The sequence below is a fragment of the Theropithecus gelada genome, chromosome 10 (assembly GCF_003255815.1).
Source record: "Theropithecus gelada isolate Dixy chromosome 10, Tgel_1.0, whole genome shotgun sequence".
In the NCBI taxonomy this organism is placed as follows: Eukaryota; Metazoa; Chordata; class Mammalia; order Primates; family Cercopithecidae; genus Theropithecus; species Theropithecus gelada.
Window position 1 is genome coordinate 92,079,023 of NC_037678.1, and position 25,487 is coordinate 92,104,509.

Consider the following 25,487-nt stretch of genomic DNA (forward strand, 5'->3'; position numbering starts at 1 on the left):
CATGTAGTCCCAGCTACTCGGGAGGCTGAGGCAGGAGGATCACTTGAGCTCAGGAAGTCAAGGCTACAGTAAGCTATGTTCACGCCACTGTACTCCAGCCTGGGCAATACCCTGACTCAAAGAATAATAATAATAGTAATTAGTCCATCCAAAAATCTAGAACTATAATTCACAATATTAATACTCAAGAAGAATCATCATCATCTCAATCAAGTTTTTTCAAGAAAAAAAATTTAAAAACCTCAAAACCCATCTAAGATTTTTTAAATACATCTCAAACTAGGAATAGAAACAAACTTATTTAATTTGGTAGAGAATCTACCAAAAAGTTACAGAAAATATTACTCTTAATGTTTCACATTAACAAAACTCTCTTTAGATCAAAAACAAGATGACCCTTTATCACTTCCATTTACCAATGTACTGGAAGGCTGAGTCAGGGCGGAAAGCAGACCGACTGGCAAGTCTGTTCATTCCTTACTCACAGACAATCTGTCTACCAAGAAAACAAAAAATCTGTAGACAAAATGTAGGAATTACACAAGTCACATATATTTACCTAATCCAGCAGTGGGAATGAATAAACTTGAACTAAATTTAAAAACATGGATAAATCTTAGAATTAATGTTGAGGGTAAAAAGCATGTCAAAGGTGATTATGTACCATAGAAGATCATTTCTATTACACTCAAAACCAAACAAAACCACACAAGAAATTATTTAAGGGTATAAATATATGTGGTAAAGCCATTTTTTAAAAGAAAGAGGATGATAAAATGCAGGGGAATGACTGCCACAGAGGTGAGAAAGGATGGTGGAATAGCACCTAAGTAGTTTTTAGTTCCTAAAATGGGGAAGGAGGAGGGTGTCAAGAGTATGTGCTTTATTACCATGCTTCCTAACTTACATATGTTATAGATTCTTTAACCATTACATAAATAATATAATTAAGTTGATAAAATAGTACAAATGATGGTCAGTAGATACATATTTAACTAACACACTTAATTAAAGCTCCTGTTAAAAACAACTCACTTACACAGGTTTCATTCAAAGGAGGGTAACCAAAGGAAACATAATAACCACTACAGAATATGCAGTGAATCAATGTGTGTACTCTGGAAAGGAATATAGCTCTCAAAGGAGAGAAAGGGGAACCAGGGTTATTGAGCACCAGCCATGAAGACAAGTCCTGGGCTGGAAGTTTCCCATATTTTGTTATTTTCCATAAACCCAGAAAGCCCCTCATCATAAGGCCCTGGAGAACTCTTCTACTGTAGGAGATCTTTCCTACAGTGGCTTCCCTCTAGAGCCAGCTCTGCACCTGTTCACATCAGGCCTTTCCTTTATAGCCATAAAAGTTCATCTTCTCACACCAACCTAAGCATACACCTCTCAAACCAGAAATAATTTCTCAAAAACCAACAATTAACTTTCAGAACCTATAATTCAGTTCTGAGTGTGTTCTCCAGGTACCCATAATCTGGCCACTTAACTAATATATTTGGACAAGAAAGACTTTAAGCTTAATAAGTCAAAAACCACACCCAAACACTGTTTCAACATTGAAGATATGATCAATGCACACAGATATACAGATGCATAAAGATCATAACCTCACTAGTAGAAAAATATAAGTTTTTGCATGTCGGATTTATATATATGTATATATATGTGTATTTGTATGTATCGATGAATCATCTCCAATGTTAGAGTATAAGACTTACATATCAGTTTATATAACATTTTTAGGTATTTTTTATTTTTTTATTTTTTGCAGCGCAGTTTCTCAATGTGACTATATGATCTTTTGGAGAGCAATTCAGCAATATCTGCTACCATTTAAGATGTGTGTACTCTTCCATCTAATAATTTCACATCTAGGTACCCATACAGGAAAAACTCTCACACGTTTGCAAAACAAGAAAATCACAAGAAAATTCTTTGTAGAACTGTTTGTAAAAGTGGGAGGGTGGGAGGAAGGAAGGAAAGAAAAAAAATATGTCCACCAATAGCCATTTTTGTCTTCAAATAAAATTAAAGATCAAAAATACTTTATTTCCAACAAGAATTATAAAAGTTAAATCAATTCATCAAAACTTACTTCAAAAAGGAAGAGGATGGAGTCCAGCTCCTCCCTTTGTGACTTATTATTCCCTGGAATATTAAAAAATAATTAGTTATCATGATATCATTTAAACTTTAGGACATTACAAATTATGCTAAAAGGCAGCTTAAAACTAGTAAGCCTCAACATACATTCATTTATTCAAAAAATAGCATGAGGCAGTATGGAGAACACATTAGGATTGCAAACAGACAACCGAGCCAGACTGCTTGGATCCACATCCAGCAGAGCTGCCCCTTGCTAGCTGTTTGAACACAGCTTCCATGTTTTCCAACTTGTTACCGAACTATGATGGGTAATTTATTCATTTCTCAACTAGTTACTTATTGGCTCAAATTGTGGCAGAATGCACAGCACAAAGAAAAATTTCTAAGTTGGTAACATAAAAAGTCATAGAGCAGATAACTATAAAAGTAGTATATCTTTTTGGGCAACTGCACATTGTTCTATTGATAATAACAACAGTAGTAAAACCTACAACACCTGCAGCAGAGGTTACCATTTTTTGTCCTCTCTGTGTACCAAGCATCGTGCTAAGTGCTTGACATACGTCATTTAATACAGGAATCAACAAACCTCTTCTGTAAAGGGTCAGACAGCAAATATCTTAGGCTTTGCAGGCCTCTCTTACAAACACTCAAATCTGCTGTTACAGTACAAAATCAGCCACAGACAATACATAAATGGATACGGCTTGTACAATAAAACTTTATTTATAAAAGAGGCAGCTACAAGCTGTAGACCCCTGATCTAACTGAATCCCCACAGCTCAATGAAGTAGATATCATTTACTCATTCGTTGAAAAACTACTACAGAATGTCTATATGCCAGGGATTATTCTAGGCCCTGAGCATACAGGAGTGAGCAAAACAGACAACAACTCCTGCCCTCAAAAAGTTAATATTCTGGCAGGAGGGGGCATTCTATAAATGAGCGAGAAAAACAACAGGGAAGGCAGATAGAGAAGCCTAAAAAGATGGTATGCAATTTTGACTGGGGAAGTCAGAGAACATCTCTCTGGTAAGGTTACATCTGAGACAAGATCCTTTGAGGTTAGGAAGCAAGCCATATGGAAATGTGGGGGTTTGGAAGCAAGCCATATAGAAATTTAGGGGAGGTGTGTTCCAGGCAGAGGAACTGAACAATGCAAAGTCCCTGTAGCTGAGCATGGCTAGCATAGTCAGAAAACAGCCAGAGGCCCTTAAGGCTGGAGCACACAAGGGGCAGAGTTGGAGCAGCTGAGGTTGGAGAGTAGGTGAGGCAAAGGAAGGCAGATTAGGTGAACCCTGAGACCACTGTAATGGCTGGGAATGAGAACCCATTTGAAAGTTTAGAACAGCCAAGAATCATGATTTGACTCATATTTTTAAAGGACTCCAGCTGCTCTTTTGACAAGAAACTATGGGATGGGAGAGGGCACAAGTGTGGCGGTGGGAGACCATTTCTGCGGCTAATGCTATAATCCAGTGTTACCAGTGTAGGCAATGAGAACAGGCCGGTGATTCTGGATGTATTTTGAAGATAGAGCCAATAACTCTGGAGTTTTTGCCTGAATAAATGCAAAGGCTGAAGTTATCACAAGATTATTTATTTCATTATTCCTGGTAGGCATTTTCTTTTCTTTTTTGGGGTACACTGTCTTCCCTGCACTCCAATCGAACACAGATTATACTAAAAGCAAAAAAACTTCAAAAATCTCACTATTTTTATTGGCTCTTCATTATGATTCTTTGCAGTAGATTGCAAGAGTGGCCACAATCAAAGACCACCGCAGTGCCTCACCCTGAATTCCTTCCGCTCCATGCTTGATAACTGCCTCTGTTCTATAGGAGCAATCAGGGCATCTGACAAGGAAGGGGTCCCTCAATTTTTCCTCTCCATCTCAAAATGTCTCTATATCTACACTATCCCCTTATCTGCTCCTCTGTACATAGAAAGGCCACCTGTACACTCCTCTCCATGTCTCTTCTTCCTTGACCTGTCTCAACCCACTTCCTCCAACACCTGCACCATCAGTTATCCCCCACTCCAGCTGACCCACTCCTCAGTCTGCAAACAGGCCGATGCACTCCTCAATAACCTGTCCATGACCAGGGTGAGACACAATCTGTGTCTTCACATCAAACTTTCTGAAAGGATATTCTCATGGGTCACCTTCACCAGCTCACCGCCCTGTGACTCTATGTTCATCTGTTTGGCTTCTGACCTGCTCCTCACCTAGAACCTTTCTCTCAGCACTCACTGACCAGCACACTGAGGGGTTCTTACTCCCCAGCCCAGCTGCATCTCACGCACCAACGGCCTGACCCTACATGACTTCAATTCTCTCTCCCCTGGGCCTCTGTGACAAAACCCTTTCCTGGCACCCCTCCCACTACTCCATCACTTTCCTTTGCATATACTCAATAAAATAAGTAATTATCTAAAAGTTCTGACCATCACTCTCTTTCTCTGTATACTTTTTCCCTTGGCAATGGCATGATTTCACCTCTTTTCTCCCAAGATCCAGTCACCTACATTGTACCGTCCAGCCAACACCTACACCAAGGTATCCCCCAGGCACCTCAAACACAGACTGCCCAAAGTCACTCTCACCCTCCTGCCTTCCAAATCTGGCTCCCCTCCAGGGTTCCTACTGCTAACGGTACCTCACAAAGCAGACTCAGTGTCCTGAAAGCATCTTTGACTTCTCCCTTTCCCTTATAACCAAGTCTCATAGATGGTAGATCCACTGAGACACAACACTTTTCTTTTCCCTTAACTACTGCCTCCCTGGATCAGGCATCACCATCCCTCACATGAATGATAGCATCAGCCTTCCAATTGGTGTTCCTGCTTCTAGTTCACTTGCTACTTTACAAGACACTTGTCATAGTAGCAAACGCTTTCAAGAGCTCTAACTACCTCCAGAACAAAGTCCAAACTCCTTAGCCTGCAATTCAAGGCTCCTTGCAAGCATTATCTAATTTCCTGCAAATCTCTTTCACACACCTTTGCTGCAAGAGGAAAAAAAAAAAAAAAGCTTTTCCCATACATGTCGTAAGAACAGCCCTAGCTCTACTCACGTTCTCCCCTCCACCAGCAGTGCCGCTCTCTTCCACCTGAAATCCTGCTGTCCTTCAAGGTCCATTCCCAAGGCCACCTCTTCCCCAAAGCCTCATCTATACACTCAGCAGGAAGTCATCTCTCTCACTTCCCAAGAACCACAGAATTCTGTCTAAATGTCTTACAGAACAACTAACTTTTTAACTTTTTTCACAGTTATTTACGCATATGGCTTCTTTTTTAAATGAATGAGTAACACCTACTTCATAGAGCTATAGGGATTCAGATTCAGCCCACAGACTACACGAAAATGAAGGAAGACGGTGACGGCACCTACTACTCACTGACCATGGACTATGTGTCAAACTCTGTCCTAAAATGCTAGGATACCTGTGAACCTGTTTAATGCTGACAAGAGGACGCCAAAGAGAAACAGCCAGAAGGGTGGGGCCGGGTTCCCAACCCAGTCTGGCTCCCCAGGCTACACTATCCTGCCGCTTAGGTGACAGGATGTATAAATGTATACAGAACAGAATGTATAATGTGACCTTGTTGGTTTGATTTTCAAAGAATATAGTCACAAACATATATAAACATAATACACTAATAATATATCTGGAAGGAGATGCAGGAAATCTTTCATAGTGCTGCCTCTGCAAGCAGGGCAAAACAGACAGTTGAGTTTTCCTTTCAGGTCCTTTTACAGAATCCAAATTTTTTAAACAGTACGCATGCATAACTTTGCTTTCTAAGTAACTTATTCCTTTGAAAATCATGCTCTGTAAGGGTTTCTTCTGCTATTTTTGCTAGCCATGTGTTGTTCAATTAACATCTGTATAAGTGAAAGCTCAAGAGAAACAAAGATGCCACCCTGTCCACCAGGCTCTCACAGCTTTGCTCAAGTCTTGGCAAGACAGAAGGCTTAAAAATGTATAATTTGTAGCTCAAGATATACACAACTTATAAAAATGCCTGCATGTTTAAAAAAAAATACACAGAAATGCTTACCTTTTAATTTCAAACTATTTTCCAGTGTTATAAAATTTTCATAGAAGATGAAATATATCTGAGAATAGTTGGTCTCAAAAAACTGCTTAAGATCACTTGCATCCACATTATCTGAAAAGAAAAAGTTTCCATTTACGACAATTCACTTTATACAATTACCAGAATTTAGAAACAACCTTCTCTGAAAAGAAGGCAAGTACAACTAGTTTCATTCCGTTATAAGACAACACAGAACAAAACAGTATTCCTGTTTGTTTATTCTCCACCTAAGAGAGTTTGTTTATTCTCCACCTAATAACTGAACCTTGGGTACCACCCATCACTCAGCCCTGCTCAGGAGACTGTGGGGCCAATTCAGGCAGGTCGGAGCTGACAGGCGCCAGCAACGACAGACCAGCTAGAAGGTCGGAGGTAAGCAGGGGCAGGTCTGGGGAGGGACAACATGACTTCCTGTTAGGGGATGAGGAAGTAGAGGTTCATGAAGGAGGTAGTTTTTGACACAGGCTGTGAAGAGGGGATAGGTTTGTACCTCTGAAAAACAACTTTGTTGGTGGAGCTCCTAAATGGACCAATTTCTGCTTCCTCCCCACCAACATACCTCTCTGGGCATGAAAACAGAAACCAGCTCAAGTGAACTAGCACAGGCTCCCCAACCACAAGCTTCTAGATGACCTGCCCCACTCATGTATGGACACTGTAGGACCTACCACGTGTTCCTAGAGTTGCCCCTGTTGTACTAGACAGTTTTGCTAAACCACAGACTGCGGACAGATAGGCGGGGGTGTGGGAAACTTAGCACAGTGACAACTCCCACTGGGGCTGAGTAGCAACACAGGCAGTTCTTCCAAGGGCCCCGGTCAGCCAGGGTAAAACCTCACAATGCTGGGGGTCAAAGTAGTCACCCACTGTCAACATACCTTTGTACATTTTCCTTAGCAAACAAGGTTGTTTGTGCCATTTACAGTCCTGACCAAGGAGTTGGCACTTTGGGAGAATACACTAGCACCTGAGGAAAAGTAAAAACAGCTTCCTGGAGCCAGGCATTGTAGCTCACACCTATAATCCCAGCTACTTGGGAAGCTGAGGCAGGGGGATCGCCCGAGCCCAGGAGCTTGAGGCTACAGTGAGCTATGGTTGAGCTACTGCACTTCAGCCTGGGCAACAGAGTGAGACCCCTGTCTCTTAAAAACAAAACAAAGCAAAAAACAAACAAACAACAAAAAGCTTCCTTAAAATTCTGCAAGGATTACTCAAGAAAAACATGTGTTGCTCTTCAGTCTGTAACAGTGTTGTACCAATTGCCTTTGCAGTCCTAACACTGAATCTATGTGAATATACATACTATGGTGTTCAAATTACATCATGTTAGCAATAACGCAGATGATTCTGAAGAGTTGTTTTTCTCTGATAATTGTATAAGAGCTTTTCATGCAAAAATGTGCCCTGGCTCTTTGAAATAATGCATGTAAGGTGTTTATAAAGTCTTATGAGCTGCCAATTTCACACTATATTTACTGCACCAAAGTAAACCTGGGCACAGAGCTGTGAAAATTCCTAGCAAGGAACAAATTTACTGTGTGAAAGCAGGTAGCAAGGAAACTAGTATCATCAACCCACACGAATATTAACATTCCTGTGAGCTACACAATCTTGCCAAGGAATCCTTGAGTGCCTTGTGCAGAATCTGCCAGTTCCAAGAAAGAGTTCAGTACATTTCAACTCTAATGCAAACTGCTAGCCCATCTACCACTCACTGAGCCCTCTTTCTGAAGCCGGCTTCACTCAGCTGGCTCCCACTCCCCCTCAGCAGTCAGCTGAAACATCCCCACCTTACCCCCAAGACTAGGTCTGCGCCTCTGCTGTGTAGCCCCCACTCTATGCTTCCCTGTCACAGAACACATCACATTTTACTTAATTATGGTGGAATTCTGATTGAATTCCTGACTTAATTCTGAGGGAATGCTCTGTCTCCTCCGTTAGACATATTCCCTGCCCTCACAGAACCCACAGTCTATCTCATGAATCATTATGTCCCATGCATCTAGCACAATATTTAGTTCAATATTTTCTTGAATGAATTGAGAATTCATGAATTAGCCTACACATACAATGATAATGACTATACCTTGTAAACCTACAAGAAACAGCCTAACCCTCAAAATCCTTGGGGAAATCAAAAGACAAATCTTATCTCTGCTGAGGACTCCTGATTTCCATCTGCAGCCCTGACATCTCCCACTGTAGGCTCTAGTCTCACAGCCTGCTGCCAGCTGATTCTCCACGTGAGGATCTTAAAGCCCTCTCAAATTAAACGTGTCCAAAGGGAAGTCCTCCATCAGATCCTGTTCTTCCCTCAGGCTCTTCCATCTCAGTAAGTTGGAACCTCCATCCACCCCGCTGCTCTGGCCACAGCCTGGGCATCACTCCTCACTACCAATCCCCAGTATGCCATTCTATTAGCCTGCCTTTATCACGTACGTGTTCCAGCCCTGGACGGCCTTGCCTGGTCTATGTGGCCATGAACCCTCACACAGGCCGCGACCTCTGCCCATTGCCTGGGTTCCCTGCTTCCACTCTTCTTCCATTCCCCGTAGCAGCCAACACGAATATTTAATAGAGTCAATCAAATCAGATCACTCCTCTACTCAAAACCTTCCATCTGCCTCCAGTAGGACTTAAAATCCAAAATCTTTACCATGGCCGGCAAGGCCCTGCCCGATTTCCCCCACTCAACACCAACTTCACTACACACCACTCTCCCCTTCACTCCCTATCCTCTAGCCACTGTGGATTCTTTCCATTTCCGAAACTTCCCAAACACATTTCCACTTGGGGCCCCTGCAGGATGCTACCCCCACTCCCAGATCTTCATGCAGCTGGTTCAGTGTATGAGACCAAGTAGCAAATGCAGACACTATGTCTGTTCATCCTGCTTACATAACAGCAGAATTCCACAAAATCCCTTGCCATCAGAATTTTACAAAGCCCCTGACTCAAAGACTCCGCACAGCCCTTCAGAAGAATGCCCTGAAGATGATAAGCAGGATACAGCTCCGGTTCCCACATCTCCTGCCTGAATCACAGCATTTTCAGAAAAGATAGATTTGTCTCAGCCCTTGCCTCTTCCTGCACATAATATCTGACAGGATTAATGATTATGCCTCTATAATCTATAACCAGATGGACCCTCACACCCAAACCTTGATAAGATTTTGCTCTAATGTAATTTCCGAGCACACTTAATGTAACTTCTGAGCACATTTAATGTAACTTCTGAGCACATGCAGAGTGCGCCACCTGTATATAAACTGTGGGCTAAAGCACTACTTTGGAGCAGTCTAACAGACACTCTCTTGACTCGCCCTGGTTGCAAACCTCAGCAAGACTTCTGAATAAAACTAATTTTAATTGTTTAAAAGCATCAATTTTTTTTCATCAACAGGTCTCATCCTTCAGAATCTGGATCACACATGACTTCCTCAAAGAAATGTGCAAGTGCCCCTATGTGTCACTCCACATTTCCTCCTCTCCCCGGCCCTCTCCCTTGGTAGGCTCTGCAGTGAATGTGCCTCAGATACAGAATGCCATAAGCTGGCAAACAATTTCTCTAGCGTGGAGGATATGGGTGTGCTGATGCAGCAAGCTGGCACAGAAAGCTACTGCGAGATCAACAAGTCCCCATCTTTCCCTCCCTTACTCCCTCATTCCCTCAGACACTCAAATATCAGCAAACCAAACAAAGAGGGTCCTCATCATGTTCAAGGATCCCTCTTATACACTGAGATGTCCTCATGAGGCCAAAGGTCCAGGTAACAACCACCTTCATCCTCAGCCATCCAATACCTTTCTTGTGGGTAAGGCATTGGTGGTGTTGAGCTTAAGTGCTCACTAACAAGACAACTAGATACGTTCCAGGGAACCCAACGCACAGTGAACCCGGAAGCACAGCATCTACAGCACACTCAAGTTTATGTACATGTGTTGAGAACTCCTCATTGGTCTGGGCATCCTCTTCGCGTGATTCCCCCTGACAGCACTTCAGATGAGTTGAAATCATCCCTTTATTAATTTGCTGCCTCACTGTCTGGCTGCTAGAATGTAAGCAGCATGAGGGCAGAAATCTCATCTGCTTTGTCCACTGTTGCATCCCCAGCCTGAAGAACGGAGCTTGGTACATGAAAGGTACTTAACACATTTGTTAAATGAATAACCAAATAACAAATATCAGATATTTTATCTTTAATTCAAAATCTAGAATCATTTCTTGATTTGTCTTTTTTTTTTTAAAGACTCATCAGAAGAATATTTATAAAGTAAGCATAGGTCTCAGGGAAGGCGATCACAGGCAATGGAATTTAGCAACCTGCAAAAAGAAACACAAGAAAGGATCAAAAGCCTATTTTTAGCAAGGCTAATATCAAGAAACATAGAGATGTAACAGGAAGGCTTTGCTCAATTTAAAAAAAAAAAAAAAGATGACAACTATGACCACAAACTTCCTTCAGACAGGCATTCCTGACCCACTCATTCAAACATTTACTAGCCCCTATCCATGCCAACAAGTGCTGTGTTAAGCTCTAAAAAATTCAAAGAGAATAAGATCCGAGGCCCTCAGGGGTGCACAGGTAAACAAGCAAGTAACAGAATAGGCACCATGGCTGAAGCCCATGCTGGACACCACAGCAGGGAGTGGATAAGGCCACATGGGGAGGCTAGGAATGCTAATGTCATACGTTTATGTCATGCTTTATGCTTTAAAGGAAATGTTCATGAGTTTATTTTATTTGACCCTCACCATGGCCCAATGAAATAGATGGGCAGGTGTGATTAAGAGAAAGAAACCTCAGGGTCAGGATCTCACATGACCTGCCCAAGGTAACACAGCCTGTTGGCGACGTCAACAGAACCCCTACCCTGGTCCTGCAACTCCATACCTGAGTAGTAGTACAAAGGCCTCAGGGACAAATGGGAATAAATCAGTCAGGAATATAAAAGAAATAAATCATTACCTTGAGGATGAGCAGGAGAGCCAGAGGAGAAAGAGAAGGAAGGAAAGCCCAAGGTAAGAAACAGGAGTGAGTGACACTGAAGAAGCAGCTCATGGAACTCTCCCCACAGCCTCTCAGGGCTGTAGGGAAGAGGGAGGGAGGGCAAGGCTGCGCTCCAGAGTCCAGATGGGAAACCGCCTTTGAAGAGATGGCTTCCAGGGTTTGGCATGGAATGGATGCTAGCACACTGGCTTACTACTATTACAGAACTCAGGGAAGTATCTCCAAATTAACCACAGGGAAGCAAATGGCAGACAGCCTGGCAGAGCTAGAGGTCATTTCTGAATTTTTAAAGAAATCTTCTTTAACTTCTCATTTTCCTGTACCACCAATCAACAGATTGTAAACTGTGTCTATTATTTTCACCTTAAATCTCAAAGATAATCTTCCACATACCACCCAAAACCACCCTCCTCCACCCCTTTGTCCAGCTAAACCTCTTGTTGACAAGTATTTCTCCACATCTAGCTGAAAGGTAACAGCAAAGGTTGAGGGCAAAACCTCTGGGGCACACTGCCTGGATTCAAATGCAGAAGCCACAGGGCCTTGGACAAGTTATTTAAACACTCCATTCCTCAATTTCATCTTTAAAAAGGGGCTAACAGGCCAGGCACGGTGGCTCACACCTGTAATCCCAGGACCTTGGGAGGCCGAGGCTGGTGGATCACTTAAGAGGTCAGGAGTTCAAGACCAGCCTGGCCAAAGGGGTGAAACTCTGACTCTACTAAAAATACAAAAATTAGCTGGGTACGGTGGCACATGCCTGTAATCCCAGCTACCTGGGAGGCTGAGGCAGGAGAATTGCCTCAACCTGGGAGGAGCCAAGATCGCACCAATGCACTCCAGCCTGGACGACAGAGTGAGACTACATCTCAGAAAAAAAAAAAAAAAAAAATAGGGCTAACAATGGTTCTTACATCACAGGGCTGCTGTGATGATAAAATGAGCATATGTAGAGTGCTTATGAGAGCTTCAGTCAGCATTATAGAAATGTCAGTAATTTTAGAATTACTTTGCTCCTAGCAAAGGTCACTAATCCTAATACAGCAGTAAGTACTACTAGTAAACACACCCACAAAACCAGTGGGATTATCCCTCTATTTCCTTCCACGTATAATCCTCTTCAATAGCAATTCTATTGTTTTTTAGTTGGAAGGGTCATAACACAGTCTCACAAAAACCTGCTTCAGCAGACCCCTAGACAGCACCAAAGGAAGGGAAAAAGTCCTCATCTCACCCAGTGGGATGCTGTCAAGAGAGGAAGGAGCTCATGTTCAGTTCTCCCCTGAGGAATGACCCTCCTGCACCTTCTATACTGCCTACACCCCTCTATTCCCAAGCCAGAACTAAGAGCCATCCAAGCCCTGTCTACAGTCCTTTGTGTAGGTGAAGATAGGTGCCCTTTACTATTTTACCGAAATTCCCTGGATAATGGCACTGAAGGCCTGATGATCAAGCTAACAGGCTGGTGATAGAAAAAAGGGTAAATGAAGAATGTAAGGCAAACTTGACAACTTAATAAAACAGTCATTCAGAAGCACTCAATGAGAACAAGGAAAATAATGAAGTGCAAAAGAACTAGTCAGACACAAGACAGAAAATGCTGACAAGGATGAATGTCATTAGTAATGCACCATTACTTACTTACAGGCTAATATGATTCTGGCGATTTCACATTTAAACAGCTGCCTAGGTACCTGGGTAGTTTGTAGAAATGCCATAAATCATTCCTTCCTTCCATCCACACATTTGGATGGTACCACCCACAGTGATCCAAGACTGATCTCTTGACTTGCTTTGACTAAAAAGGCCTTAAAAATGTGGCAGTGGTTGCTGGGAGAGCCCCAAGTAGTTGCCGATCCAAGCAAAATGAGAAAATTCATGAAGATCTGAACCCAACCCACCAGTCTGGAGCCAACCCCAGGCAACCATGAGTGAGAAGAACCACCCCAGCCAATACAGACCCAACACAGTGAGGGAGAAAAATAGATGCCTGTTGCTGTAAAGCTTACGGAAGCTGCTAGGTTTAGGAAGGTTTGTTATGTAACACTGTTATAGAAATGCTGGTGCAGAATAAGAAACTCAGTACAGAACAGCCTCACTGGTCATGAAGGCCAGCAAACCTATGAAGAGATACCCCCAAGTATAACACATCATCCCCTCCATTGAAGAAGGAAAAGCAGGAAAAATGAATCCAAGTTACCGGGGCTGCCCACTGACACAAACTTTCTGTCAACAGTGATCCATGCTAGCCAGGGTGAAGGCAGGAACTCCTTTTCCTGACACCAGCCAGTATGTTTCAGTACCTCCTGTGCCTGCAGTAATGTGCTAACTGCATGTCAGAAGCTTATCTACATCAGGAGGCAAAAACCTACAAAATAAGACTTTCCAGACTCAGCAGGCAATCAGATCATTAAACAGGAGGTATATCAGGAATGACTGGCTTTAATGGCCAATCAACATTCTTATCATCATCATTATTATTAAAGAGAAATTCACATCTGGAAAATGCCTATAAATACAGACTTTACAATGTCTCTTGGAGAATCACTTGAACCTGGGAAGCAGAAGTTGCAGTGAGCAGAGACTGCACCACTGCACTCCAGGCTGGGCAACAAGAGCAAAACTCCGTCTCAAAAAAAAAAAAAAAAAAAAGGCTCCTGGACTGATTATTTGCAACTACAAAGTATGCATGTGGATGAAAATACTAATTTACACAGCAGAAAACTTAACGCATCAGACAAAAGACTCCAGCCCCAGTGCTATAATGGCGTGAAACTCGAGATCTGGTCAAAGATGTGGTGTGAGAAGCCCAGGTGGGGAAGGATAGAATAGGAAGCGGGCTGTGAAGGAAGCACAGAGTCCCTTTTGTCCCCTTAGCTAAGCCCCAGTCATCCCCACAAGTCAGTTCACAGGTAAGGACACCTTGCCCGGCTCCTCACACACTGCTCTTAGATGCCCCTCCTACTTCTATACCTCAGTCTCCCCCACCAGACTGTGGGCAGAGAGCGTCAGGGTCTCCCTTCAGCCAAAGCATAGGTACTGAATACATGTGTACTAAATAAATGTATCAAACAGCAGAATTTAGATATATAGAGAGGCTTCATAATTAATCCTTTCAAGCATTCCTGAAGGTCACACCAAATAACAAAAATGATTTTTTAAAAATCAAGGTAAAACTTCTTACAATAATGGACCAAAAAAGATTCCTCCAAATCAGAAGGAGTCAGGACTACTATCCTAGATAGAGATGATAAATTACTAAAACAAAGTAACAAGCAATGAAGGTCCACCCTGCAGCTAGTATTAATTTCTAGTAAATAGCAACATTTTCAAAAGAATGATGGAGCAAATGCATGTTCATTCCTTAAGTTACCAACAGCATTCATATTGTTAAATTACCTAATATTTATCTACCATCTATTATATAAATCTCTATGTTATGTAAGAAAAATCTGAAATCAGAAACATCCTCCTCAGCACTAAAATTTTTAAACTTGTTGATATACTTTAAGTGAATTTATATTAATTTAGTTACATCTTTTTGCTTTTTAACAAGTTATTTTCTACAAAACAACAAGGAATTATCACCATATTTGTTTTACATACACATATATAATGCCTGCTACAAATGTAAAACTTAAGGCATAACTATGAGTAAATATTACCAAAAGTATACTTTCTAAAAAATAAAATAAGACAGGAGCAGTGGCTCATGCCTGTAATCCCAGCACTTTGGGAGGCCGAGGCGGGCGGATCACGAGGTCAAAAGATCAAGACCATCCTGGCCAACATGGTGAAACCCCATCTCTACTAAAAATACAAAAATTAGCTGGGCGTGGTGGTGTGCACCTGTAATCCCATCTCCTCAGGAGGCTAAGGCAGAAGAACCACTTGAACCCGGGAGGCAAAGGTTGCAGCAAGCCAAGATTGAGCCACTGCACTCTAGCCTGGTGACTCCGTCTCAAAAAAATAAAAATAAAAAAGTAAAATATGTCCTCAGGCCCACAATTTCCTCCTGTCTCTCAATAAAGTGAGCAAAATTGGTAGAGATCACAAAAAAGACCCTTAATACAATTGTTACAGGGAGTTTCAAAAATTAAAGAAAATTAACATAATCACTCTCAGTTAAGGAGTTCACTCCTCCTGCAGATTCAGCCAGCAGCTCAGGGCAGAGGTTCCCTCAGTTCCTGTCCTGTCATCGGAGTTCTGTCCCACAAACCGAAATACCAACAGCAAATCCCTTCTTGAATTTTCTGCTTCAAGACACTCCACCCCCAACCTCACTCACCCTTCCCCATACTTTCCCTGTCCACTACCCCCTCTCCTCTCTGTCATATCTTTTTCAGTCTAAGGCTATTTATAGAATTTCTGCAAAGCTTTATGAACCAAAAGACATAAGTCCATTCTACAAGTACACTTGTCTAATATCATCAAGATTTCATATTTCAGAAAAATTCTCTGAAGTACTATACATTCAATCTGCACCCACTTTAGCATAAACATCATTGGAAATATTTGATATGGAATTACTCCTGAAGTCATCCAGAAGTTAAGTAATAACGTACTCAAGATAACCCTGGCCCCTCCTTTACTACACAGCACCCCACCAGAGATCTTCCCCTTGTTCCTTGCAAGACCCCCCATTTCCTCCTCCTTACCTAGCTACCATGAGCTACCTAAATAAGCACACTCAGTAAGGAAACTATAATTAGAAGTGATCATGGACCACCCCCTAGGTACACATCAGGAGATGTCCCACCAGGCCTTGCACTCAGGTTTCCATCCATCTCCTGGGAAATCCAATTCCCACATGATCTTCATCTCTGACTGTCACCCCCACACAGGTCTGGGCATCACCAATCTCACCACCCACTATATCCAATAAAGCTCACCAAATCCTCTCTTGTATGCCACCTGCAAAGGCTGTTTCCTTTCAGCTGTACCTGAAACCTGGAAGTCCCCTCAGCACACTGGTTCCTTACGGTCTGCCTGGTAAGGTTTTTGTCTTCCTCCTACACTCACATACCTCCAAGCCTAAGATGAGACAGGTGGCCCCCTTGCTTCCCACTGCAGTCTCCAGACCATTCTGGTCCTTCCCCTCACACACACAGTGCTCCTCTGCTGCTCACACCATCTACCTCCAACTACATCTGTACCAACTTTCACTGACTGGAGTTGCACAATCTTTCCCCTTCCCAAGACCCTCTCCTGAAGATCCCAGGGACTGGCTAACTGTCTTTCAGTACACTACTAGCACTGTCTTCACTCTGGTTCCAACATTCATATATATGATGCCTGACTCCCTCATTTCTAATGAGGTTGTCCTCTACCCTACCTCTGCCGCCCACACCCACAGCCAGATCCTAGACCCGGTGGTTACTTACAATCTCCCCACCTGCAAGCCTCAATTTCAAGCAATCTACTCTCTCGTCACCCGCTATTTCTTATCCTTCCCGCCCACTCCTTCTGGAACCCTAATTCCAACAACTCTTCAACCTTACTGGGTCCTTGAATCCAATAACCCCACCATCTTGTCACTATCTCTGATGCCCCTCAAGTCCTCACTTCCTTTCTTTCTCAATTTAGCTTCCACAGTTCCTCTTTTTAATCAATCCTTTCACTGTCCTCCAACCCCTCTGCCTCTTTCTCCCTCTAACATATTCATGTAATAAAACCCCAGTCTCAGTTTCAACCCTGATTCAATTGAAAGTATTTATGAGAGCACAGACCATGTACTGGATACAAAAGATTTTTTTAAATTTTGTATTAAATATTTAATGCATGTGAAAAAAACAAGTTTTGTATATACATAATTTACGATGTATAACAAACACCTTAAATCACCCACTCAACAAAAGCATCCAGTCCAATCAGGCTTTGACACCACTCCCCAACACTGCACTAAGGAGTTCCACACTGCTAATCCAATGGCCAATTTTCACTTCTCTCCAGGGCCAACAGCAGATACACATGTAATCTGTGCCCAAGCACCACTAGCCTGGTCCATCAGAAGGAAGCGGAGTCCAGAAGCCTGACATAAAACTTCTGGATATATGTTGGGGACTAAAGTGTATATTCTCCTATTGCAAGTGATATAGTTTGGATATTTGTCCCCTCCAAATCTTATGTTGAAATCTGATCCCCAGTATTGGAGGTGGGGCCTGGTGGAAGACATATGGATCATGGGGGTGGATTCCACATGAACATCGTCGTGCTGTCCTTACAGTAATGAGTGAGTTCCCTCTCCATTCGTTCCCATGAAAACTGACTGTTACAAAGAGGCTGGCATCACCTCCTCTCTCTTATCATGTGATGCCCACTCCCCTTTGCCTTCTATCATGAATGGAAGCTTCCTAAGGCCCTCAAAACAGGAAGATGCTGGTGCCATGCTTCTTGTACAGCCTGCAAAACCATGAGTCAAATAAACCTCTTTTCTTTATAAATTACCCAGTATTCCTTTATAGGAACACAAAGGGACTAAGACCATAGGAAATGAAACAAAGTCATCTTTTAGCTCCACTGACAGGTTTGTTTCTTACACACAATTACAGCCATATTGTACATGCTAGTTATACTAGTTTAAATTATAAAAAAAAAAATTCCATAAATATATATTCAAAAATTTATCATAACTAAGCATTTATTTCCACAAGCATTCTCCATAGTATTTTAAACTAAAAACTGAGAGCAGCCTGGAGCAGACACTGTTGCTTTCTCTCCAGCTCCTTCACCTCACCCACCACCCACAACAGACCCTCCCTCTTCCTAACAGAGCCTCCATTTGCTCAGGGATCTTCTCCTCCACAAAGCAGTGCCTCTCTCAGAAGCTGGCCTGTTCCAAGTCCCAGAGGGAGGACCTGATACTGCTGAGCCAGTTATGGTGGCAACAGGCCCCTTGCCAGTGACTCAAGCCTGTGACCCAATGCTGATCAATACAAAACAATAGAAGTCTGATGAAGATAGCTGAGACAAGCTTTATTGATTTTAAGGAATAAGTGTTCCCCTTTTTCCTGCCTTTGGCTATCATTCTGTCAGAGTGCAATGGCTGTGGGCATTTTGCCACCCTGAGGACAAACTGGCCACACTAAGGACGGCAAAGCCAAGAGGTGGAAAGCATCTGGACTGTCAACATCACCAATCCCATGAATTAGCTAATTCTGGGGGCTCCCTGCCTTGGGGCCTCTTTTTATAGGAGAAAGAAATGCTTATTACTTGCTTATATTTGAGTTTTTTGTTACCTCCAACCAAAAATATCCTTGTAGGCAGACAGCTGACATAAAATTTGCCAATTCCAACAGGAAACAAACACTAGTGTCAACTGAAAAGATCACAGAAATTATAATACTAATCCTACTTCATTTCTGAAGGCATATTGTTTTCATTTCTTTACTCCTATAAAGTAAACCAGATGTACAACATCAAATTCTTAGAAATCAGATAAATAGTAACACTTGATTAACCAGGAGTGACAGTCCTTGTGTAAAAATAATTATGTATAAAGATACAGTCCAAATACTTAGTGTTAACCTTTTTAAAAGTACAGCTATTTTTACTCAACATTTTTGACACACATTTCTCAAATGCAGGATTCTAAAACTTTGTTTTTAATACATATCAAGTACCAATATAATAAAACATACTATACAAACTGATATCAAAATCAAATGTTAGTTATATTACATTTTAATATATTTATCTCTCTTTTAGGAATCAAGTTTCATCAGATATTTTAAAGTCAATGCATACTTGGATCTCCTTTTCTTGATCTGTATTGGAGCTAGCCTACATTATAATCAAAATCGCTCTGAGGGGAAAAGTTGGAGACAGAAATAAAATGACTACAGCCTAGGAACTGTAGTCACCTCTACCCCCCCCTAACTAAGGAGGCAGGAAAGTGATGAGGAGAGTGTTTACAGCTGTCCAATAATGTATCATGTCAAATAAATATGATTGGCAGTAATAACAGCTCACAAAACAGCTTTGTATACATTGACTCAACCTCCAACAACCACAGGATGGTGGGTATCATTCTTACCCCCACTAGAAAGGGTAGGTCACTGCCAGGACTCGAACCCAGGCAGTCAGCCTCCCATACTGTTCACCCAATTAAGTGTAATACTAATAGAAAGTTCGCCGGGCACGGTGGGTCACACCTGTAATCCTAGTACTTCGGGAGGCCGAGGCCTGCAGATGACTTGAGCCCAGGAGTTCGAGACCAGCCTAGGTAACATGGTGAAACCCCATCTCTACAAAAAATACAAAGATTAGCGGGACTTGGTGGTGTGTCCCTGTAGTCCCAACTACTTGGGAGGCTAAGATGGGAGGATGGCTTGAGCCTGGGATGTGGAGGTTGCAGTGAGCCATGATTGAGCCACTGCACTCCAGCCTGGGCAACAGAGCTAGACCTTGTCTCAAAAAATGAAAAATAAAATTTCAAAAAAGATATTGTAACTTTAAAAAAAAAATGAGAGAGGAAGTTAAGGGAAGCATGCCTGGAAATATATTTTGTTTTATTTTGTTGTAAAACAAAAAGAACACAGGAGAGATATGGCACAAGTCACAGAACTAAATAGTTACTAAATACAAAAGTACACCCAGAAGTTGGTTTGTTTAAAAAGTACACCACAGTCAGTTTGCAAGTGGAATGACCTTCCTCCTAGACAATTCAAAAGGGTGGCATTTCTGTGAAATTAACTCAGTAAAGACTGAAGTGGCTTTCCCCAAGGGACCATCTTAACCTCCAGGAAATCATCATATTATCCCCAACTTGTGAGCAGCCTCCAATATTGTCACCTCTGCTGTGTCCCTAACACAAAAAACCGAAGGCCCTTCTGGTCGCTGGGCAGTCACTCACAGGCACACAATCTGCTAATAGCATGTGAAGGCCTGAAACTCACGACCTGAAGGATGGGCGATAGGGAATTTTGTTATAGGAGTCCAGTGGAACATGCTACAGCCATTTAAGTCTTATGTAATTCTTCACTTACTGATGTGGAAAAATATCCAAGGCTTTAAGTCAAAAACATAGTGTTAGACCATGCAGAATGACTATTCATGTAAAACCGTGTTTGTGTGTGTAACCGAGGCAGCAAGCGAGGCAGGTGCAGGGAAGAGAGAGAGAAAGGAATGCACCCAAGCAAAAGCCAGCCTAGAAAGCACATTCACTGGGATTTCAGTAATGCTCGGCAGAGGACTGCAGAATTTGAGGACCCCTTGATACCTAAATTATTTTCATATGTTCATATTATCCAAATGTTTACAATGAGTATGTAAAATTGTAGAACCAGAAAAAAACTATAAAGCTGTTTTGGGGGGTACTTCCAGGGTGTTTGAAAAAGGGATTTTTTTCAAAGCCTGAATATTTACCACAAAAAACTCATCAATCACAACACCAGGCCATACTTTTCTCCAAACCTGTCTTACTTTTCTAAAAGAGTATCTTTACCATTCTAAAATGTTGTAAAAAATAGCAAATGACTTAAATTTCCTCTGTCCAATTTTTAAATTATACTCCCTCTGTAACAGCACATACTTGGTACATAATGCTTTGGAATGACCTAGTTATTTAGAGGAGCTTTGCTGCCTTTGTGTTTCTCTAGACATCATTCACTGAAAAGGATAAAAAATAATAGAACTGGGCAGAAAGACATTTCTCTGTCCAGCCATTCAGCAGCTAGCACTGAGTAGGCAAGAGCAAATGTTTGACAATTTTGAATGCAAAGAAGTGATGAAATTTCCAGTCACAATGAGACCCATTCCCAAGACCTGGAAGCCTTAGTCCATGTGAGTCAAACTCTCCCTGTTGTGCTTAAACCTGATGCTGACTGACTGTCAACTGACAGAACAGAAGCTTCTTCATAGCACACTATAAAAGTGCTAAAGAGATGCTTTATGCTCAGAAATGATGTCTCTGGAAGAACACAAATGATTCTCCTCCTGTATGTAGCTAACCTAATACTGTCATATTTTGAAACACCACAGCCAACTTTCTGAATAAGACATAAGGTTCAGTTAGCAACACTGGTTCACAGAATTATGTGTTTGCAATTAACACTGAGCCAAAGATCAAGATTCCCTCAGGTCTTTCCATTGAGAAAAGACCAACATAAAGCACAACTGGGGTCCTAATTTAGGTGGATATCTGATGTGGAGCCAATCTGCAGTGTTTGCTGCCTTTTGCAACCATTCATATTAAATTGTTGGTGTACTGACCCATCAACATTTGTCTGGTCTCATTCTTTTCCAGCCACTGACAGATCTCCATGTTTTTGTCAGCAGCAGGAGCACTTTTTAATGTGCCTGTTCTCTGCCTGTCAGTAGAGTCAGGGATAACAGCAAGCTCGTCTCCATATTGCTACAAGCTCAGGCCACTGTGTGGGCCCATTACATGGCCCACTATACTCCAGCTTTGCCAACCCACTGGCCACAAAGTGTTTCCATCCTGTCTTCTCATCACTACCCGCTGCTGCAGTAAGGAGTGACACAGGCTGTCTGTCCCCATCCTCCTTAACACCTATGCTTGCTACAGCTTCCGCAGCCACTCATTTCTCTTCTCTGGCACTGCTTCTTTCTTTCTCTTCCCTCTTCCCTTGTCTGCCTCCAGTCACTGGTCAGTTTCTGGGCAAAAGATCTGACCTTTTATAAAGTAAGCCAAAGAAAGCTTTGTTACAAAGCTTGTGGTCAGAAAACCAATCTCTGGTAAGCTAACCAAGCAAGTGTAGTCTCTATGAGGGAACCACATTGATTCCTCTAGACCTAAAGGTCAGCTCAGATCACTCCTCTGCTCTTAGCCCCACTGGAGTGCCCCATCTTATCTTACTTAGAGTAACATCCCAAGTGCTTACTGGGATGCCAAAGTCCCATGCCATCTTACCCCTATCTCCCCTCTCCCACTCCTGCTCCTTTCCTGGCTCCTTCTATCCTCCACCCCTCCACCCCTATTGACTTCCATGAGATTTCCAGTCTATTTATGACTCAGAGCCTGGTACTTACTGTTCCCTCTGCTTAGAACACTATTCCCCAAAAATAATCACAAAGCTGCTCCTTTGCTTAACCCAGGTCTCAGTACAAAGCTCTCTTCAGAGAGGCCTTCCCTGACTCCAATATCTAAATAAGCATACACATACCCTTATCAAGCTTAATTTTTCTATCATCATTACCTGAAATTGTATCATATATTTGTTATTTGTTTTTTTTGTTCTTGTTTTTTAGAGATGGAGTCTCACTATGTTGGCCAGGTTGGTCTTGAACTCCTGGCCTCAAGCAATCCACCTGCCTGGGCCTCACAAAGTACTAGGATTATAGGCATGAGCCGCTGCGCCCGGCCTGTTATTTATTGTCCATCTACCCTAATAGAATGAAAGTCCCATAAGCGCTAGGGCTTCATCTGCAAATAGCAGGCACTCAGTCACTATAAGTGGAATGACTTTAAAAACAGTGGAAATAGTCTAAGCTACGTAGACCTAAAGAGTGGTCAATCCATTTCTTAAAAGGGCAACCCTTTACTCCCATCAAACTAGAAAAATAATCCTCTCACTTAAGCCTGGGAGATCAAGGCTGCAGTGAGCTGTGATCATACCACTGCACGCCAGCCTGGGTGACAGAGAGAGACCCCTATCTCAAAAAAAAATTTTTTGTGACAGAGAGAGACCCCTATCTCAAAAAAAATTTTTTAATTAAAAAACAGAAAAATAATCCTCAAATATGACTCCCATAATCTTAAATAGAATTTACAGAATGTCATCTAAGGTTTGCTCAATGATTTATGATTATTAGCACAAAAGTCAATGAACGTCTTGTGGTACAAATGGGCATGGGCAGAGCTACAAGCAGTTCTGTTCTGGGAGGGAATGTGCCAGAATGCCTTTCCTCTATTCCTCTACTTTCTCGGAAATACAGGAGCCAGAATGAGATTCCATCTCTAGGAACAGGACAAGTGATCCAGGCTGGCCAATCACAGTACTCCATCTCTAGGAACAGGACACGGGATCCAGGCTGGCCAATCACCGTACCCCATCTCCCTCACCCAGTGATTGGTACAGGAATGGGTACGGGCCCTAGGGGAGTGGCCACACTCCTCTCAAGGGTCAGTAGCTGCCAGGACATGTCAGGCTGGCAATGCTAGGGACCATCACACCTATACCTAGCAGAGTTGGCCTGAGAATGAAGCAGAAGCACAGAAAACAAAAACACAGAACCAAAGGTAGAGACTACTTTCCACCAAGTGGGGAGGTGGGAAAAGAGAGAGTGAATATGAGACTAAGTATCCCGACCACATCCCTGTGGACAGTCATCTCGAATGCCAAACGTTCCCTTAGACTGTTTAGTTACGTATGTCATTAAATCCCTCTTTGGCTTAAGTTAGTTCAAAGTGGGTTTCTGCCACTTGCAACCTAAAGTCCTAAGTATTACAAATACAAATATACTCAACATATACTACCCTTCTAGTGGAGTAGAATAATTAAGAAAAGAAAAAAAAATGCCTAGTCTGATTACACATATATATACAGGTGGCTGTCAAGAGCTGGGGAGAGGAGGGAATAAGGAGCGAATGCTTGATGGTTAGTTTTCCAGGGGTGATGAAAATGTTTTGGAAGAAGATAGAGGTAGCATTTACAAAATGCTGTTAATGTACTAAGCACCACTGAATTGTTTACTTTTAAAAGAGTTTTTTTTTTTGAGACAGAGTCTCACTCTGTTGCCCAGGCCGGAGTGCAGCGGCTCAATCTCGGCTCACTACATCCTCCACCTCCTGGGTTCAAGGTTTTTGGTTTTTGGTTTTTGGTTTTGTTTTTTTTTTTTTTCTGAGCTGGAGTCTCGCTCTGTCGCCCAGACTGGAGTGCAGTGGCACGACCTCAGCTCACTGCAACCTCTATATCCTGGGTTCAAGTGATTCTCCTGCCTCAGCCTCCAAAGTAGCTGGGATTACAGGGACCCACCACCACACCCGGCTTATTTTTGTATTCTTAGTAGAGTATTTTGTATTTTTAGTTTCACCATGTTGGTCAGGCTGGCCTCGAACTCCTGACCTCAGGTGATCTACCCACCTCGGCCTCCCAAAGTGCTGGGATTACAGGTGTGAGCCACCATGCCTGGTCTAAAATGATTAATTTTATGTTATGTGAATTTCACCTCAATAAAAAAAATTAACATTCAAACAATGCTGCAAAGTACTTCTTGATGGTAGAATAGGCTTTTGCAAAAGAGGAAATTGGGTTAAATGGGATATACATTTTAAAGATCATTGATCTGTATTAACAAACAACCTTTCCGAAAGATTGTTCCAAGTTACAGTCCTATCAAAAGTGGAGAGAGCTCACACCGTATACTATCATCAGAGAAAAAAGACAACAGCAAATTTGCTAATATAATGGATAAATATATTTTAATCTCTAAGTTTATATATTTAGATTACTAGTGAGGAACAAACACTGAAAACGTTCTTATGGGTCTTAGCATTTGTCCATTTGCAATTTACATATACATATATTTTGAACATTTATTTACTACAATTTTTCTTGTTAATTACACGTAGTTTTTTAATGTATTATGTACGTAACTATTTCTCCTCTTATAAATTTCAAATATTTTTCCAGTTCATTATTTACTTTTTACTTCAGTTAAAGGTGATGTGTCTGTTTCTATATTTATTTATTTTAGGAGCAGGAAAAGAGAAAAGGAACAATTCTTTCCAAGACAAATATCTGCAATATGACACACACAGACAAAGACACAGACACATGTTGAGGAAGACTAGAGGATATTTTACTTCCACTCCAGGAGTTCAGCATAAGCTATACCACATCAAGCCTAACTGGCCAAATGCATCCTCATCTTATTAGATACTATAGAGTCCATGGAATAGAGAGAGTCTGCACTGTTTACACCAGGAATATGGCCAGACAGAAATAAAACACGGTGATCCCTAACAGAAGTTGTAAAGAAGCAGCGTATGCCTTGAGTTCCCCTCTCTTCCATGCAGTTTTGAAAATACTATCAAAGATTTCATTTAAAAATTTTTCCCAAATAACCCCATTTAAAAAATGGGCAAAGACATGAACAGATATGTCACAAAAGAAGACATACAAGCAGCCAACAAACATATAAAAAAATGCTCATCATCACGAATCATCAAAGAAATGCAAATCAAAACCACAATGAGATACCATCTCATACCAGTCAGAATGGTTATTAAATAGTTAAAAAAAAATGACCGACGCTGCTGAGGCTGTGGAGAAAAGGGAACACTTACACA

At 41.9% G+C, this 25,487-nt stretch overlaps 1 protein-coding gene across 1 annotated transcript in view; it reads right to left on the reverse strand.

Moving 5' to 3' along the window:
• The window catches only part of RALGAPA2 (Ral GTPase activating protein catalytic alpha subunit 2), a 321,348-nt gene that overhangs the window by 283,034 nt on the left and 12,827 nt on the right, over window positions 1–25,487 (reverse strand). The window contains exons 2-3 of the mRNA XM_025399680.1: window positions 6,183–6,293; window positions 2,105–2,157 (exon numbers count right to left, since the gene is read on the reverse strand). Coding sequence (XP_025255465.1) covers window positions 2,105–2,157; window positions 6,183–6,293 — 164 coding nt within the window. The remainder of the gene's footprint in view (window positions 1–2,104; window positions 2,158–6,182; window positions 6,294–25,487) is intronic.